The sequence below is a fragment of the Leptinotarsa decemlineata genome, unplaced genomic scaffold (assembly GCF_025532065.1).
Source record: "Leptinotarsa decemlineata unplaced genomic scaffold, Ldec_3_MD MMD2_tig00000199_RagTag_RagTag, whole genome shotgun sequence".
NCBI lineage: Eukaryota > Metazoa > Arthropoda > Insecta > Coleoptera > Chrysomelidae > Leptinotarsa > Leptinotarsa decemlineata.
The window spans coordinates 202,771-219,700 of NW_027412544.1; the positions used below are offsets into that span (position 1 = coordinate 202,771).

The window sequence follows — 16,930 nt, forward strand, 5'->3', positions numbered from 1 at the left end:
CGAGAAAAGTTATGGCAATTAAGCCAAAACTTTTTCAAAAGGGGGAGTATTGTAATAAGTTGGATTTATTATATTTTTAGTTGAATTTTAAATACCAAAACACATGTGTTTTCGTATGAAAAGGGAACCTTATCATCTTTCAGAAATAACCTTAAGGCCAACAGAACCAAGCCATTTAAAGAAAAAAAGTCGTTAAAATTAACTGCTTGATACTAAGAAATTCGATATTTTGTAACATTCAACCCCATAATTCATTTCATTATCTTTCGTTAAGGGTCGAAAATATGTCATCCAGTCTGTATACCCCATTTAGAATAAAAGTCAGAAAACACTCAAACGTATAATAAATATCGCAATTTATCTTATGAGCTCTAAATTTAACGACAAGATAAAATGAAGCCACCCAAGTGGCTAATCTACATATGTTTTATTCGAGACAGCAAAGAAAATATCCAAAAATGACCCTTGCAGTGACATCTATATATCAGTAGTAGACTCACGACATTAGAAATGTCGGGAACTAGACGTGAATTCTTGAGGACTTATTCGCCGGACCATGAGGTGGCGAAAAGAGTACCAGTCTTAGAAACAATTTCAAACTTTCTGATTGGTTAGAATTTTCTGGGATAACATTACTTACATCCCCTAACATAGTAAAGGTGGTGAGGTTTTTTTGGAAAGATTTAAGTGGGTGGTGCGCGGAGATTTGGTGAATCCAGTTGAATTTCCTACGGTAGCTGGAAATTCTAGAGGAAATTTTGAGTGAATTGAAATATTGAGATATTTCAAGTCACTGTTTAGAGAAGTGACACTAATTGGGTTTTGGTAGTATTCGCGGGTTTATTCAATTTAGTGATTTAGAGATTTTTCCGAGTTTCTGTTAAGAGTTTTTGGGGAAATAGTGGCTTTCGTTGGAGTTTTCAGGGGAGTCCGTCTACGATAATTTTGGTGAGCGTATTTTAAACAATTCTGATATATAGTGTAGATGTTATTGCATGCTTATGTGGACTATATTTTCGACTTGGCACCTAGAGTATTAATGAACATTTACCATAATAATATAGCTACGAATCGGGTTCCCTTTTCATTTTATTAGATTATTATAGGTCATAGTAATTTCCTACGTTATACAGAGAGGAGCGATTAAGTGGGTCTCTTGATAACTTCTCAGAGTTGTATTTTAATTGGTATAAGTGAAGTTACCTCAATTTTCAAAGGAATACTCCTGTCAGTTTGTTCATGGTTATAATTATTTATTTCTTTCTCTTTTATATAGTGTAAATAACGTTCAGTATTAATTTTTGTTCATTTAATTTTATTCTATTGTTAATCCGATTATTCTGCCAACTTTACTCATCAATAAAGTTGGTTTGTGAAAACTTTGCTAATATTATTTCATTTCCTCAAACCCCTAATAGACCACGCATTTAAGCCGTGGCCGAATCCAGCCTCTGAGGATATAATTGGTGGCATAACCAAGCCATTTCTCCACGAAGATTAGAAGGTAGGAAAAAGTCAACTGTTGACCAAGTTGCCTACTAATTCTCAATCCGTGTGATCAGGACGGATTTCAAACTTTCTCTGATCTGGTGGCAGCAACTCTCACGCTACCAAACTAAATTAAGAAAATAAATACCTTTGGCTGAACGATCCCATATACAGGGGGGTGAATTTTTCTGGTGCGAGTAAATACTGAGATGATTATTATATATTCATAGTAGTACTTATATAGGGATCGCCAATTCAGACCAGACGGTCATTTATTACATATTTACTTTTTGAATTCTTTGAATTTTCATTTCCTGTTTTTTCTTGGTGTTGTTTCTCATTCATTTTGTTCTGCATTTCTCTTGCTTCAGGTTTATTTTTGTAATTTCTTGTATCAAATTCAAATTTTTCAACGCATGAATCAAATCTTCATTATCATTAATGATTTTACTTCTCAATTGATTTTGAATAAGATACGGTAAACCCAAAATAATTAAAGCAATATTTGACTTTTCACACAAATTCTCTTCAGCACAATGTAGTAATATTTGTTTTTCATATCAATACTCAAGTATTCCACCATTAGTGTATCTGTAGAATAGAGATTTTTCTTTGTTGTATTCTCATAAAAATTTGTAAGAAACTTGTTTTTCATTTTATCCAAATATTCTGACTATTGGACTTGCGAATGCATCTGTCTTCATACCATTTTAGTGCAATACTTGAAAGATTGAAGCGTAAATTATTTATTTTATCAGAGTCAGATTTCCACTTGTTTGGACAGCACAACGATTCATAAGATTTCATCCAAGCATTGGGATTTTCACTTTCTCCTGAGAAAACGTAATTTTCATTGGTTCTGGAATTCTGCTTGTAGTAAATGTCATCCATTTCGACATGAGATTGGTTCATTTTTTTCAAAGCAAATTACATTTTGATCACCTCCATATGGAATTTCCTTTTCATAATTGACCTGAACGATTTCGGGAGTTTCTTTCTGGTCAACTTCGCCATTTGTAAGGAAATATCCAAATACTTCTCCAGTAAGTATATTCCTACTTTTTGTATACAGGTATCCTACTCTATACTACTTTATTAACAACCATCTCCTAGGTTATCTCAAAATACCTAATATCATATAAACGAGATATAATAAATATCACCAGATGGTCATTCTACTACAAAATTAAATTATGAAAATCGATCTGAAAATAAGAAAGTTATTCAAGATCAAAATTTGTTGACATTTCAAGATTTTTCTATGCACCTGAGTGTAGTAAAATTGTAGTGAACTCATTGTTTTTTTAGCTTGTTTCAGTTTCCAGGATTTGCTACCATACAAGTGTATACTTTGGGCTAGAATTTTCCTGAATTAGACAAATTATTTTGTTTAAATTGTTCAGTTGGTATGCTTGTGAAATGTTTCAGCTCCACTTGAGAGTAATAGGCAGTCTGAAATGCAGTTAAAATTGGACTATTTCAACATGCTTTAGATTTATGTTGTCATTAAAATCACATAAAGGGGGCAGAGAACTGAGTCAAAAAATAAGTGGGTTACTACTGTATTTTCAGTTTGTGTTTTATGAAGTCTGTATCATCTGGCTCCTTCTGGATAAGATGCTGATATTATTTTATATTTTGATGAATAGTTTCTCTGTTAATGGCCTATATCTTCCATCTAAAGGTGAGTATAGGATTTATTCATTGAAAAAATATTTCAAACTATTTTTAGGATTCTCTGCTGCTAATGATACAGCTGAAGAAATTCAACATGCTATTTGCAGAATAAGTTCAAAAGAATTACAAGCTTCTGCCAACGCTACATTAACTAGGCAACTAAAGGGAGTTTGTACATCTAGTAAGTAGCATTCCAAAAATTTATTGTCGAACAATTTTCAACTTTTTTTTCAGTGTTAACATTGAAAATTTCAATGTTTCAATCATTCATTTATTTATTAATTCCCAAGAAACTACAATGGTGTATACAGGGAATTATTCTTACAAGAAATATTCATATATACAACTTCGAAGAGAGTTATTTCAAAAATGGTCTAATTAATAACAAAAAAAAAACGAATATAATATTGTGAGTTATTGAAACAAATAGTTCTTTGATGCTATTTTAATTTTTTCTGTGTTGGAAAATTGTTTAACGTCATTTGATAATTCATTATATGCAATTATTTCTCTGGAAAATACAGATTTTAGACTTTTTGTTTAACAGATTATTGGGTTGTCTTGTTTGATAATCATGTAAATTTCTATGTTCCATTAATGTCGTAGACTTCTTTTATTCTTTCTAAAAAACTACAGAAAGGTGCACACTTTCAATTCATAAATAGAATTGAAATCGAGTATCACTTTGGCCTATATAGATTTTTATTTGATTCAAAGAAAGGTAGATAAAAAAATGTATTTGACAGTTTTGTTTTGTAAACTTTTTAATGGTTTCAAAGTTGTATGTAAATATTAACTTGTTACACATTTTATTTCTCTGCCTCTTGCATGGAATTTCATTGTACTATTTTTCACAGGAATATTCATTAAATTTTTTTTGAAAAAACTAATTTATGTAATAGGATATTTGTCATACACGTAGTTGTCATACACTTCCATAATTATATTGAAACTAAATGCCCTTTATATTCTGAATTTTCATTATTACATTAAGTGTAAGTTTGATGTAAACATCAAACATTCATTTCTCAAGAAAAAATATTCAATTTCTTTGAGTATTGACTAATTTGTTTACTTTATCGAAAGAACATAAATGGTGGCTGTTAAAAGAGTGGGGCTAGAAATCTTTTTGAATTGTATATTGACATTATAACCGATGTACAAAGCTTATTTAATTTGAAGTAAATCTTTTTTATAATCATACTATAAACTCGACATTGAAGATTTAACAAACTCGTAGAAATAACTTTCTAAAACTTCAACAACAAAATTCATTTGAATTCAGCTCTGATGAAGAAAGTTAATGCCATGATAACTTTCGAACAATTCATATTACCCTAAAGCTATACAAAACAAATAATATTTTAGAAACTTTTGTCTTCTTGAAATATTTTTGGAAATGCTTCTGTGAATAAGATCTCAATGATCTAATAATCTCAAATAAATGTTTTGTAAAAAAATATTTTATATATTGTGGTAAATAATGGTGAAAATCCAAAATCAATCAAATACTTACAGGTCCAGTATTTTTGGTTCACGTTTTGTATTGTTTCAATGCACTTTAGAACATCCTCTTATTGAATAAGTTAATTCGTTAAACAGATTATAACTGAAAGGGAACAAATATTTTCTGTGAAACTTCCTAACTTCATCATTAATTATCTTTTATTTTTGTTTCTTTGCTACTAAATGATTTTATGAACAGTTTATAAAACTTTCTCTTCAATCCATTTTTCATCACATCACTCTTCTCAGCAATCTATGGTATTGATCAGGTAAAAAAATAATAAAATCATTGGGCGTAATATTTACATATTGATACAGGTTACGCTACACCCAAAGATTTTATTTTTTTTATCTGATATCATAGATTACTGAAGAGAGTTGTGTGATGACTCTACCTAGGACCTTCCGAATTATTTTTTAATCTTCAGTACATTATCCACATCATTATCTTTTTTTTTCTATAAAACCGTTCAACACAAAAAAAATACCTATTTTTAAGTTTTTAGTTTCTAATTTTGTTACTCAATTCTCGTTCTGTTCAGTTCATTTAGTGCCTCAGTATTACAAGTCAATACGTAAACCGCCATTTTGTAGCTACGGTCATCTTGAATTTGCATCTTTTTCAAAATGTACTACTATTCTACTAGTCAAGCCCTGTCATTTGATACCCATATTGAGGTAGTTGTGAAACAATGTGTGATCCGCTATTTTGTGACTGCGGCCATCTTGCCTACAGCTAAGCTTCCCATTAACTAGCCCTATTCTGTTCATATGTCCTTCAATTGGATAATACAGCGCTGTTAAATATTCTACGCAGATCCCATTCTATTCTCAGACTCTACAAAGTCTTTTTGGGTATATTACTAGGTATAACTTTTGAGTACTCTATATTTTTACCAAAGATTTTGGAACCCTCCAGCTGGTTCAGGGTTCAGGTTCAATATTGACATTTCATCGAGTTTTATAAGAATAAAGATGAATCTTCAGAATAAAGAATCAGATCAAAATTAGGAGTTCCAAGGTTGGCTGAGCCATTTAATTGAAAATATGAGTCAAGTATTCTGTTCACAGGTTATATTCAAGAGAGATTAGATGAAATGCAAAATAAGGTTCTACATCAAATCGAGGGTATCAAAAGCATTCTCGAAAGTAATGGATTTGTTATACCGCAATCAACTGAAAGTCTTGAGAAGCAGACAGTTTTGATTGAAAAGTCATTGGACCATACAGAGTATTCAATAGCTGATGAAATATCTACATTTAATGATACAGTAGCAAACTCAAATAAAGGAAGCATTTATTACTACTACTGGATATTCATCAAATAAGAAAACTTCTAGGGAAGAAAGACATGTATAAGTCCAGCCCTGAATTTTTTGTACTTGGTCGGTAGAATAAAAACTATTTTACTTTCGATCTATAATAATATTTACAGGTCACACTCTTCATCTGCAGTTTTACCCCAATCACTTGGAAGAGAACTTTTTTGGAATTTTGTTGCGCCCTTCAAGCAACGGATTCTTGAAAAAACACAAAATCATCATTTTGAACCAGCTACGCCAAAATTCAGATATCAGTTCTGATATTTTGAATGGTATCAGATCTGACGACAGCACGTTCATAATTTCAGAAGATTCAGTGAATGATAAAGGCTTTATATACAATGATACCATGATTGTCAAATTGGAATTATTCTTAAATTCATGAATAAAATGTTTTTGAAAAATTGAGGTTTTCTTTGTGAAACATTTAGTATGGAATGAAATGTATTTTTTGTTTAGTTTAGGTATATTTCTTTTTCTAGGACAAATTGTTGAACACTTGATAAGATACATTTTATTGTGCAAAAAGTCTTATTTGTATATTTTTGAACAATGTTAGGACTAAAATAATCATGTGATGTACTACAAAACGTGGCGAGTTGAAAAATGGAGGACAAAACCTAATGTGAAAGTAGTATAAACGAGTTGTTATAGGCCAATACCAAATTATGTTTGATGCAATTTCAGAAGCCATTTGAAAATGGTAAGAAATCAGCTGAAGGCCAAATAAAATTTCATCTTTTAAACTAATTGAAATGTTTATACTAGAGTTCCTTAGTGTTTCCCGATCATTGTTGAATTGTTATATTTTTGTATTATGCATATGTTTGTTTGAATTAAATTTATTCAGATTCGCCTTTTTTGGAATATATTTTTTCATTTCTTTGTTATCCAGATAAACATACAGAAATATTCAAATTTGAATCCGTGCATGGGGATTTCATAAATGTTGAAAGGGTGTCTACTATTGAATGATTGATTATAGTTTTTTTTTAATTCGGGGGTATTTTTCAGCATATCTTCATTAATCACAGAGATACTGAAAATTTCTGAAACTTTGTGACAGGCAATCCCAATTCGTTATCATCATCTGTACATATAACTTTTATACAGGGTATCATTTGCAATTATTTAATTAGAGATGTTCATAACATATCAAATAATTAAACTATTTTCAATATTCTAGAGAATGTCGGAAAGTACCCATAATATGTTACTATTAGAACCCACTAATAATTCCAGTGGGGTATTCTATGTCGATTGCTATCTTCAGAAAAACTGCAATATTTATGTCCTGTCCCCACTTCAAATCTCTAATGAATCGATCAGTGGTAAAGTAATGATTTACTTCATGATCATTAAATTGACAAAACTGTGAGGAATATCAAAGCCAATTTAATTTCTCAATATTGTTCAACAAAAAATTGTTACAATTGTTACATTTTCTGATAGATCATTGAATATAGCAGAATATAAACAGATTCTTCAATTTATCTGTAAATAAAGAAAATATTCAAGAAAAGTATTTATTTTATTTTTTCCTATCATCTCCACAATCAAAAAAGTCAAATAAAACGTTTTCATATCATTCAACAGTATTTTAATAGGTATATTAACCAACAAGTTATCTCTCACCGTTTTCAAAATCAACATGCATAAACTTGAATAGCCCTGTATATTTTTCATGTTGCCTCCATTACAGTATTTTCAAGCCAACCTATCATGGAGCAAGTTGGAGTGGTTAAATGATTTTTTTTTAAGTTTCGAACGTTTTTGGTTATGAATATTAGAGATTCTGACTGAAATCGTCTAACAAAGTGTTAACACATTTAAAATTTATGGAAAAAAGCGAATATTAAAAGTAATGAAAAAACTGAAGATACCAAGACCAAAATACTAGGTCTAGTTATTTGAAAAGAAAGGAAATATCAATAAAATGAGAATTATGAAATGAAAAAAATTATTTTGACCTCAAATGGAAATTAATTCACAATCGTATTTGAGTGATAACCCAATTGTGGATACAAACCATCAAAACATAGCGAAATAGTTAATTTAAGAATCTTTTTTATTTTTTCAAATTTTATTGAATTTCAAATTCCTTTTCTTTTTAAAATATCTCCCTCAAATTTTTTGGTCGTAGTGTTTCTAGCTTTTCATTATGTTAATAATTTTTTTTCATGGATTTCAAATCTATGAACATTGTCAACCATATTCAAACAAACATTTTGGTTTTTATTCTGAAGCATTGTTCCATTAAGCAGAAGATAATTTGAAAATGTTTACAGGGGGAAATATTTTTTTCTGTACAGGCTCTCATTTACAAAAATCGCTTTCAAGACGCCCCGTTTTATCTAATAATTTTATAAAATATAAATTATAATAATCTGCAACAAGTTTCCTGTGATAAAACATGAGATCACACTGGAAATGTTATTAGTGATTCAGCAAATCGTTTCATTCCAAATAAAAAAAAAATCAACAAATATTTAAAATGATTTAAAATGAGACAACAAACAAGTAAACTAGATGGTCTATTTTCAAAAGAGCACGCCAGCCACCTCACAATTCATTAAATACCAGGGTTTCTCAAGAAATACTGCAGTATGACATTTTGATGTCTTCAAAATAGTCATGATTTGGCACTGCGCAAATATAAAATTGGTGAATAGTTATTTTGAATTGATGAAACAAGAAATGTTCTCTAGTTTTAAGGTAGCTCCTCCAATTTGGTCGTTATTTCAAATTGAAATTGTTACATGATATTGTTTATGTCAAAAAAAATCTCTCGAAATACCTGATGTAAAAGTATTATTGGCGTTAATAATCCTTTATTTGGGAGATATTACTAGATTGATACTGGAAGGCAAATCAATGGTGAATAAATATTATATTATTGTTAGTCACCAATATCTAACCAATTTCTCATTTTTAGTTATGGCTAGCTCCACTTCTCAGCCATGGTTCAGTATGACATACTTCTAGTAGAACAGTGTTTCAAAAAAAGTGTTAATGGTTAGTAACGTGGCATGCAATCCACTAAAACTTGTGACATTCTGGATTTGTGACTTCCACTTACTATCAAGAGTCATTAAATAAATTTCACAATGACCCCCTATTATTCACATTGATGGAAAACAGAAAGTTAATAATTTCTCAGAGGAACATCCTTAAGATTTATACTTTTGATAGAAATCCTTTTTTAAAACCCTGGTTCGTTGGAGTCGAGTCCAAGTGAAATGTAGGTAAATCAAAATAGAATTAACTTTAATGAGTTGCAAGTTGCGGTTGAGTGCATTCTGTTTTCGAAACAGATCCTGTAAGTACCTTAAAACATTCAATAAAATTATGCTCAACAAAGTTAGTTCCTAAAATACTATAAAGTTTGTCAAAGTTTGCACTTATTGCCTTTCCTAGTAATGTTTATATATGGTTGCACTAGAGGGTACATCTCGTGAATGCTCTTAAATACTGTAATATCATTTATTACTGAGGCAGTAGGTCCATTTTCTTCGGGACATCTTGTTTCATTCACTTTGCCAGCTCCACCTTCTGCCATTGATACCACTTGTACAGAAAGCTTCTTTCTTCGTGCAGCTTTGTTTTTGAGAACATCCTGAAAATGAGAAAATGGTTAGATACAACATAACTTGCTCAATTTGCTTATTAAAAAATTATTATCAAATACGACTCGTGTTCTCAATAAGAAAAAACCACAGACATATAAAAAACAATAGACAGAGCTATTCATTCATAAAATCCGAAATGTTTACATTCCAACATTGTTAGGGTCAAGGGAGGTGAGGAGGTAAAGCATATGACTATTGTTGGAATATGGCTGCCGACAGTACAACATAGACGGAGAAATAAGGGGGGCGAATTATTGCATTGGTTACATTTGGAAATTTCTTCACAATATTCTCGATTTTTAAAAGAAGGTAGATAATAATTTGTAATCTATTGCTACTATTGAAAAAATATGATTTATTTAACTATCAAATTCAAATATTTATTACTCCAAGGAGGAAAATACAATGTTTTTATTAAAACTTTAAAATTGTTAGTAAAAGTAATGTATTTTATAGTTTAGTTAGTAATTATGCTCTTTTATGCAATACAAAATCTGGTGAGGTTTATTAAATAAAAACATTTTAAAAAATAAAAATTTATTTAAATGAAGTAAATCATCCATATAACAAATATGACTGTAAGGAAGTAAAAATTCACAGTTAACGTCACAGAATTTTATTATCAATTAGGTTATATAAAGGTGGTAACAGCGACTAGTTTCGGCTCTTAAGGAGCCATCATCAGGCTAAAAAACAATTGTAATAATGAAAAAAAAGTAAAAAATTAAATAACATACCTGAAGTAAATTTAAATATGAACATTAAACTTATACAAAAATAAAGATCCAAGTTGCTTACATGCAGGTGTTAAATGAAATATGAATAAGAGTATATAAAAAAATGTGACATCATAAAGTAAAATTAAAATTTGATTGGATAAAAAACGTTAAAAAACATAGAAATAACTTAAAAGAAAGAAAAAGTAGTAAACGGAAATTAATTAAGTTTTACAGATGAAGTATCTTCTTGTGATATAAAGGGAAATAAAATAGTCAAAGAGGAAGTGATTACATATATATAACATCATATTATATATTACATCAGTTATTACTGATTGCAAAACAGAATTGTTTTTGTATGAACACTTCTTATTCTATTCACTTTTATTGAATCCATTTTTTTATTAACTTCGTGATGAATGCGAATTTTAAAATAATTTTCCAACACCAGCCTAATTAGTTGGTGGCAGTGACCATCAAGTGGTGTTTCTTCAAATATATGATCTCCCATATAATCATATGTTGGCTGGTAATGTTTTCATCGTATTTACTGATAATATATTTATCAAGTATTTAATGTTTTTATTAAATATTCCAGTGGTTTTATTAAAATATCTAAAGTATTTTTCTGCTCCTTTGCAAACTTTTATTATAAAAGTAGATGCATTTATTAAATTTCCATATATTTTTTTATTTTGTAGCTGAGAGTAAGAATTATTACTTTCTAATAATTCTTGACATTTCAAACAAGTAATGCATTTTTTTAACATTTTCACTACAAAACCTGCAATATATGTTACCACATCTTCCACAAAATCTGTTAAATTCCAACTGACATCATTATAATGTGGATAATTGATAATTGTATTATTTACCACTTCCTCCACTTTTTTGAACTCCTCAGAATCCAAGAGATTATCACCATCATCATTAACTGTTAAATTTCCACTACCACAAGTTAGAATTGAAATTTGTTCTAAATTTATAGCATTTCCTGTGTCAGATGCTCTTATCTCACTATGGACAATAAGTCTTTTGTATGCAGTTTCAAATTGCCTTGCTGAGGGATTATTATTATAACCACCCCGCCTTCTTATGGCACCAAAAAACAGCTCGAGATGGTCTTGTGACAGTTTGTAAGTCGTTATATATAGTAAATTTTTTTATTACAGACATGTTCTTCATACATATTTCTTATACTTTTCATGCAAATTAAGAAGCCCAGAAAACCAGTTTTTCTTCTTGATTGAATAACTGGTACATTTCCTATTTTCAAACCTAATATATAATTTTCAACTTCTTTAAAGTAATTAAAAAAAAAATCTGATGTTGCTAAAGATAATGGCTTTTTAAAAAAGTATTTTGCCATCCTTGTTTTAGAGTTAAATATATCAAATATATTATTGAATTTTAAAATAAAATTTGATGTAGGCTCTGCTGACAAAAATGTTTTGTCCTTCTCTTTCAAAAATAGAAGGGCATCAGCAACACTTTTACTTAAAGTTTGGGTCGCAATTCGAACCTTCATTTTTTCGCGAGTCCACTGGAGATGTCTTAGTCTGATTTTTGTTGCCGCATGTAATCCTTCTATGTTTTGTTTTTCAACGAGTTTTGTTATTAAACTCCAATCTATTACATTTCCCTCTTTATCTGTGATATATTGTGAACCAAAGCAATTTCTTATAAGCTTTATCATATGACAAGGATCCAAATAAATATAAACGTTTTCATCCGTCATCGGGTGTTTGAAACTGGTAATTAAATTAGTTGGATCGCTTAAATCAGCACCTAATTTTTGAGCCATACTTAAATTAATTGCCGCTCCATCAAATGTTACAGATGTGACAATCACACCACTTTCGTGAATAAATTCCAAACATTTTAATAATAAGTTAGCTTTTTCTGTTGCACCTAATCCATCTATAAGAAAATATCCGACAGGAATTTTCCATGAATCATTAAGACATACAAGCATAAACACAAGGGCTTCTTTGGCTTCTGGAAGTGTATCTGCATCAATCTTTGATCCTATATCAATATACCCTGTGAATTTTGATCCTGTCCACTCTACTTGTTTTCGTATTGACATTTCGTCAAGTACAAGGTTGCAAAGTATAGGCTTGTCTACTCTAGAAGCATTTTCTTTTTTTATTTTCAATGCCTGAAAAATAACAAAAGAGAAAAATTATTATTAAATAAAACAAGGTTTGTTATTAATTGTTATTGTTTGTTGTAAAATAGTGAAACAGATAGACTAGATTTTTGGTTTCGCCAAATGTTGAATATCATTACCTGCAACGATTCTCGGGTAAATCCTGGAGATCCATCTACTGATCTAAACCATTTTGAAATTGTTTTAAGATGCGGCAAAGACTGGTTAAAGGTGTTTCTCACAAAGTTGTAAGCACTGGCAGAATAAAATGAAAGCGTCAATGCAAACGAGCGAAGAGCTGGATTGTATTTGTGAGAGGATGATCCACATAACATTCTTTCAAATATTTCAAGTGCTGGCCCTGATAGTGAAGCCTAAATTATAAAATAATTGTTTAATTATTTTTTTTGGTATTATTTAAATTTATTGTTTTATAATACCTTTATCACCGATTCTGATGAATCTGACATATTAAATTTTTCCTTTAATAACTTCAAAAGATCGTTTAAAGTTGAAATGCGTGCTTTAAGTCTTCTTACAGTATTATGCAGGGATTTAATTTTTTTTCTCTGCCTTAGCACCGTTTCCTTTAGAAATTTGAAGTTTTTCTTAGCCTTTGTGGGAGACGAAAAATCGCTGGTATTCAGATCTCCTACATATCTTCGTTTTCTAAATAGAAATTAAAATATAAAATATTTTCATATTACTATAAACTTGTTGACTTTTTACCTTTTTACCAGTTTGGTTATGGGTTTTGTATTTCTAGCTCCAGTTGTTTCACAGCTGAAACAAAATTGCAACTATTTATTTTCAATGAAGCTAATAAATCTCTCATGTTCATAAATTTTACTTGTAAAAGTATATACCTTTGTGTTCCATGTTCTTCTGTGAACATTGAAGTTCCTTCTACACAACTGAGTTCTTTAGTGACGGTAGCCTCAACTTGCAAGAATTGTTCCACTTCAGATGCAGTTGAAGTACTTGATGAAGAGGAAGACACAGCCTTAGTATTCCACCTAAAATACATATACATATATATATGTACATATGTATATATATATATATATATACATATGTATATGTATATGTATATATATATATATATATATATATATATATATATATATATATATATATATATATATATATATATATATACATATTTGCATTGTTTATTACCTCTTTAATAACTTGTTATAATCTTCCTCGGACTCATGTTTTTCAGATTCAGATGAGGTCTGGTAATTTATTTCAGATATCCTAATGAAAATGAAAAAATTATGTAATACATGTAAAGAAAGAGCAAATTATGTTACATACCTAGTTGTTTGCTGTTCCTTTTTATGTTTTATTCCAAAGGTAGATTCCAAATCAGATTCTGGACTAAAAGAATTTTTACATAATTTATGATTTTTATTAACTCAACCTATACAATTTTTGTACCTTTTGTTTCCAATTTCTCTGACGGCTAAATAAGGGACTGCATCTCTCCTTAACATTTTTGATCCATTGGCCCTTTGTGTGAAATCATTTTCTTCAAAATGATTAGAACACACTTCTGGTCTCTTTGGTAATTTTTTATTTGGTTGAAATCCAAGTGTTACCATCCACGTATTCCTTCGGGCTTGACTTATTGGAAAACTAAAAGAAATAATTGAAAAATTATGTACATTAAAGGCTAGGTATTAACCTAATTTTTACATATGAAACTAAGAATTTTGACAATAGTGTTGTAGTAATAAAGATGCTACCATAGTAAGCCTTATGTACAGTTTTTGATACTTAACTCAAAACTATCAGTATTTTTAAAGAAATTTTTGAACTTTTGGTCTAAAGCTTTCTATAGATAAGCAGCACATAATGTTTTTATATGTATGTTTATTTTTTACAATCTACTTAATTATGTGTAAAAATATGTTTAAACATTGTTTAAAAAGAGGATTCACATACCCGCCTATGACTACCTTATTTTTTACAACTCACCTGTGAAAAGATAGGTTAGGGTTCAAATAGTCAATTTTCCGGCACACCACACACTGTCTCACCATAGTTTTATTTTTTTTAACACCTTTGCTTCAGTAATAAACACAAAATTAGTTAAAATAAACACAAACACAAGTATTCACCACTTCGATTAGCAATGAAATGAAATTGGAATATGGCGGCCGCTTGCTGTGCACTTTGCTAGCGGCGTTGCCGGATTTTGCAAAATTTACAAAATAAGCTGAAAGTTATTCCACCTTGTTGTAATAAAAATACAATTTAAAGGATTCATACTCGACAAAAAACAAATTTCTACACATATAAGAATGTATGCCAAAATATATTCAGTTTGCAAAGAAATATTAAATAATAATATCTACGATAATATTGAAAAGTAAGCAATACAAATAATTATATTTTATTCATCGGACAACGCTGCTTTACTACAAAATAATTTGTAGTAAAGTAAGAATTAATGTTGGCACACACACATTTTGTAAACAGCTCTGTCTATTGTTTTTTATATGTCTGTGGAAAAAACTAATAAAAGTCTTTAAAATCTGTCGATTCCAAAAAATCATATCCATAATATTCAAGCAATACAATGATAATGTTTATAATATATATGTCAATGCACCTATTATAATAATAATATTTATTCATTTAAACATCAAAACTCATAGAATTTTTATCCTAGGGAATTATTCATCAAGTGTAACATATCTATTTTCATTTCAAAATAACAGGAATATCTGTAGGTGTTTTGGCTTTAGGGTCGGTAGGTTTTGTAATTGTAGAAAGTAGCATAGCAGAGCACAACATATGTCTACTTTTTTCTGTTATAGTCTCACACCAGCGTGCAATGATGAAATTCAGTAAAAGAAAGGTACGTTCCAAACTATCAAATTGGTAAGTGAACATATATCCAAAGATAACTCAAAAAAAAAAAGGGACCTTAATCTTTGAAGTGATCCACTACATAAAACACAAACACAACTGGAACCTTTCTCCACCACTATTCAAGTAGTACTGTAATTGATGGAGTTACAACATTGCAGTATCAGGAATTCTCATTCAAAGTGCAATAATTGATAATTTTATATTTTATTTTGTAATGATTGATGTTGAAAATATATTTATTCAATCTTCATAATCTTCAAAATGGTAAATATTTCACTACTGAACTAAGGACCTTTTTTTCAATTTTACCTAGATTCGTTTTTTCTGAATTTTTTGAATGGAGAAACTAACATCATTTAATTATTCAAATTTAACTATATACATTTGCATTTATTCAAATGTCACAAACATATATCAGTTAATAAAAATGAGTGAAAATTTCATGTTGAAAAATTAATTTATGTTATTCTTATTTTGTATATGTTGGTATCAGAAGATATTAATATAACAAAACTCACCTCATAAAATTCGATAATGTCTTTCTTTGAAAGTGTTCTCAAATAAGATACCTCATTATTTGCTCTGTCAAAGTGATACTGCTGAGATGTGATTTCCACCCAAAATCTATTAGTCAAAGTACTCAGTTGCTTGGGTTTCTCTAATCGATGAGCGGCCAACGCTTCACGATGTCTCAAAAACTCCTCCTCACTCATATCAGAAATATATTCCTGAAATGTATATTTTCCATAAAAATTTAGTTTGTAATTTCAAAGATAGCAAAATACTCACCATCATAGTGTCAAGGAATGCTTCAATTCTGGTATCCAGGTAAGTGGGATGTCTATCAGATTGTACTATTATTCGTAAACCCTGAACACCATTAGACCTCCTTACTCCACTGAAAACTATATAGCCTAATTGCTCCTGAAAAAAAATTGAATCTAATATGAATATAATTTGACATCATTGAAGAAAGTCGACAACTAAAAAATATTTCAATAAACATATTCACAAATAACTGGAACAGTGGGATAGTAATCGAAATGAGGAAATTTTTCTATGATATTGAAAAAAGGCTTAAATTATTTGAGCGTGTTTTGTTAGGTAAGTAGGTGATCCATAGATCCATAACTCACACCTAACCAATCAAACCTAATTAGATTTCTTACTCACACGAGGCCAATCACATATGAGCAACTTCATTACTTTAAAGTTGTGTTTCAATTATTTTCAATCACAAGTAAACACTGAGAAACTCCTACTTCCAAATACGTTCACAAACGTCAACTTATCATTTAACCGACATTTCGACATTTCGTTTGAATTTCTAACAAAAGCAGGAATAAAAACAAGGACTCTGTAATATATATATATATATATATATATATATATATATATATATATATATATATATATATATATATATATATATATATATATATATATATGAAATCTGAAGTTTTAACGGATAGGAATATGCTGAACTGGTTTTTCTGGATATTTGATCCGTGTATGTGATATTATCTCTAATTTCACCATATATTTCAGCATATA

The 16,930-nt window shown here is 29.6% G+C and overlaps 2 protein-coding genes across 5 annotated transcripts in view; one reads left to right on the forward strand and one right to left on the reverse strand.

Annotated features, from left to right (window-relative positions):
• Positions 1–1,518: 1,518 nt before the first annotated feature.
• Positions 1,519–6,208, forward strand: LOC111509976 (uncharacterized). Its single transcript, XM_023165851.2, has 4 exons — positions 1,519–3,172; positions 3,221–3,346; positions 5,743–6,056; positions 6,107–6,208. Exons 1-3 carry the CDS (start codon positions 2,986–2,988, stop codon positions 5,997–5,999), a joined length of 570 nt encoding a protein of 189 aa, XP_023021619.2. The 5' UTR covers positions 1,519–2,985; the 3' UTR covers positions 6,000–6,056; positions 6,107–6,208.
• A 284-nt stretch (positions 6,209–6,492) lies between these two features.
• Positions 6,493–16,930, reverse strand: part of Ide (Insulin degrading metalloproteinase) — a 54,622-nt gene continuing 44,184 nt past the window's right edge. For all 4 annotated transcript variants that reach the window (XM_074172759.1, XM_023165805.2, XM_023165821.2 and 1 more), the window contains 3 exons: positions 16,166–16,300; positions 15,895–16,104; positions 6,493–9,609 (listed from right to left, as the gene is read on the reverse strand). In XM_074172759.1, the coding sequence (XP_074028860.1) occupies positions 9,382–9,609; positions 15,895–16,104; positions 16,166–16,300 (573 nt within the window). In that variant the 3' untranslated portion in view covers positions 6,493–9,381. The remainder of the gene's footprint in view (positions 9,610–15,894; positions 16,105–16,165; positions 16,301–16,930) is intronic.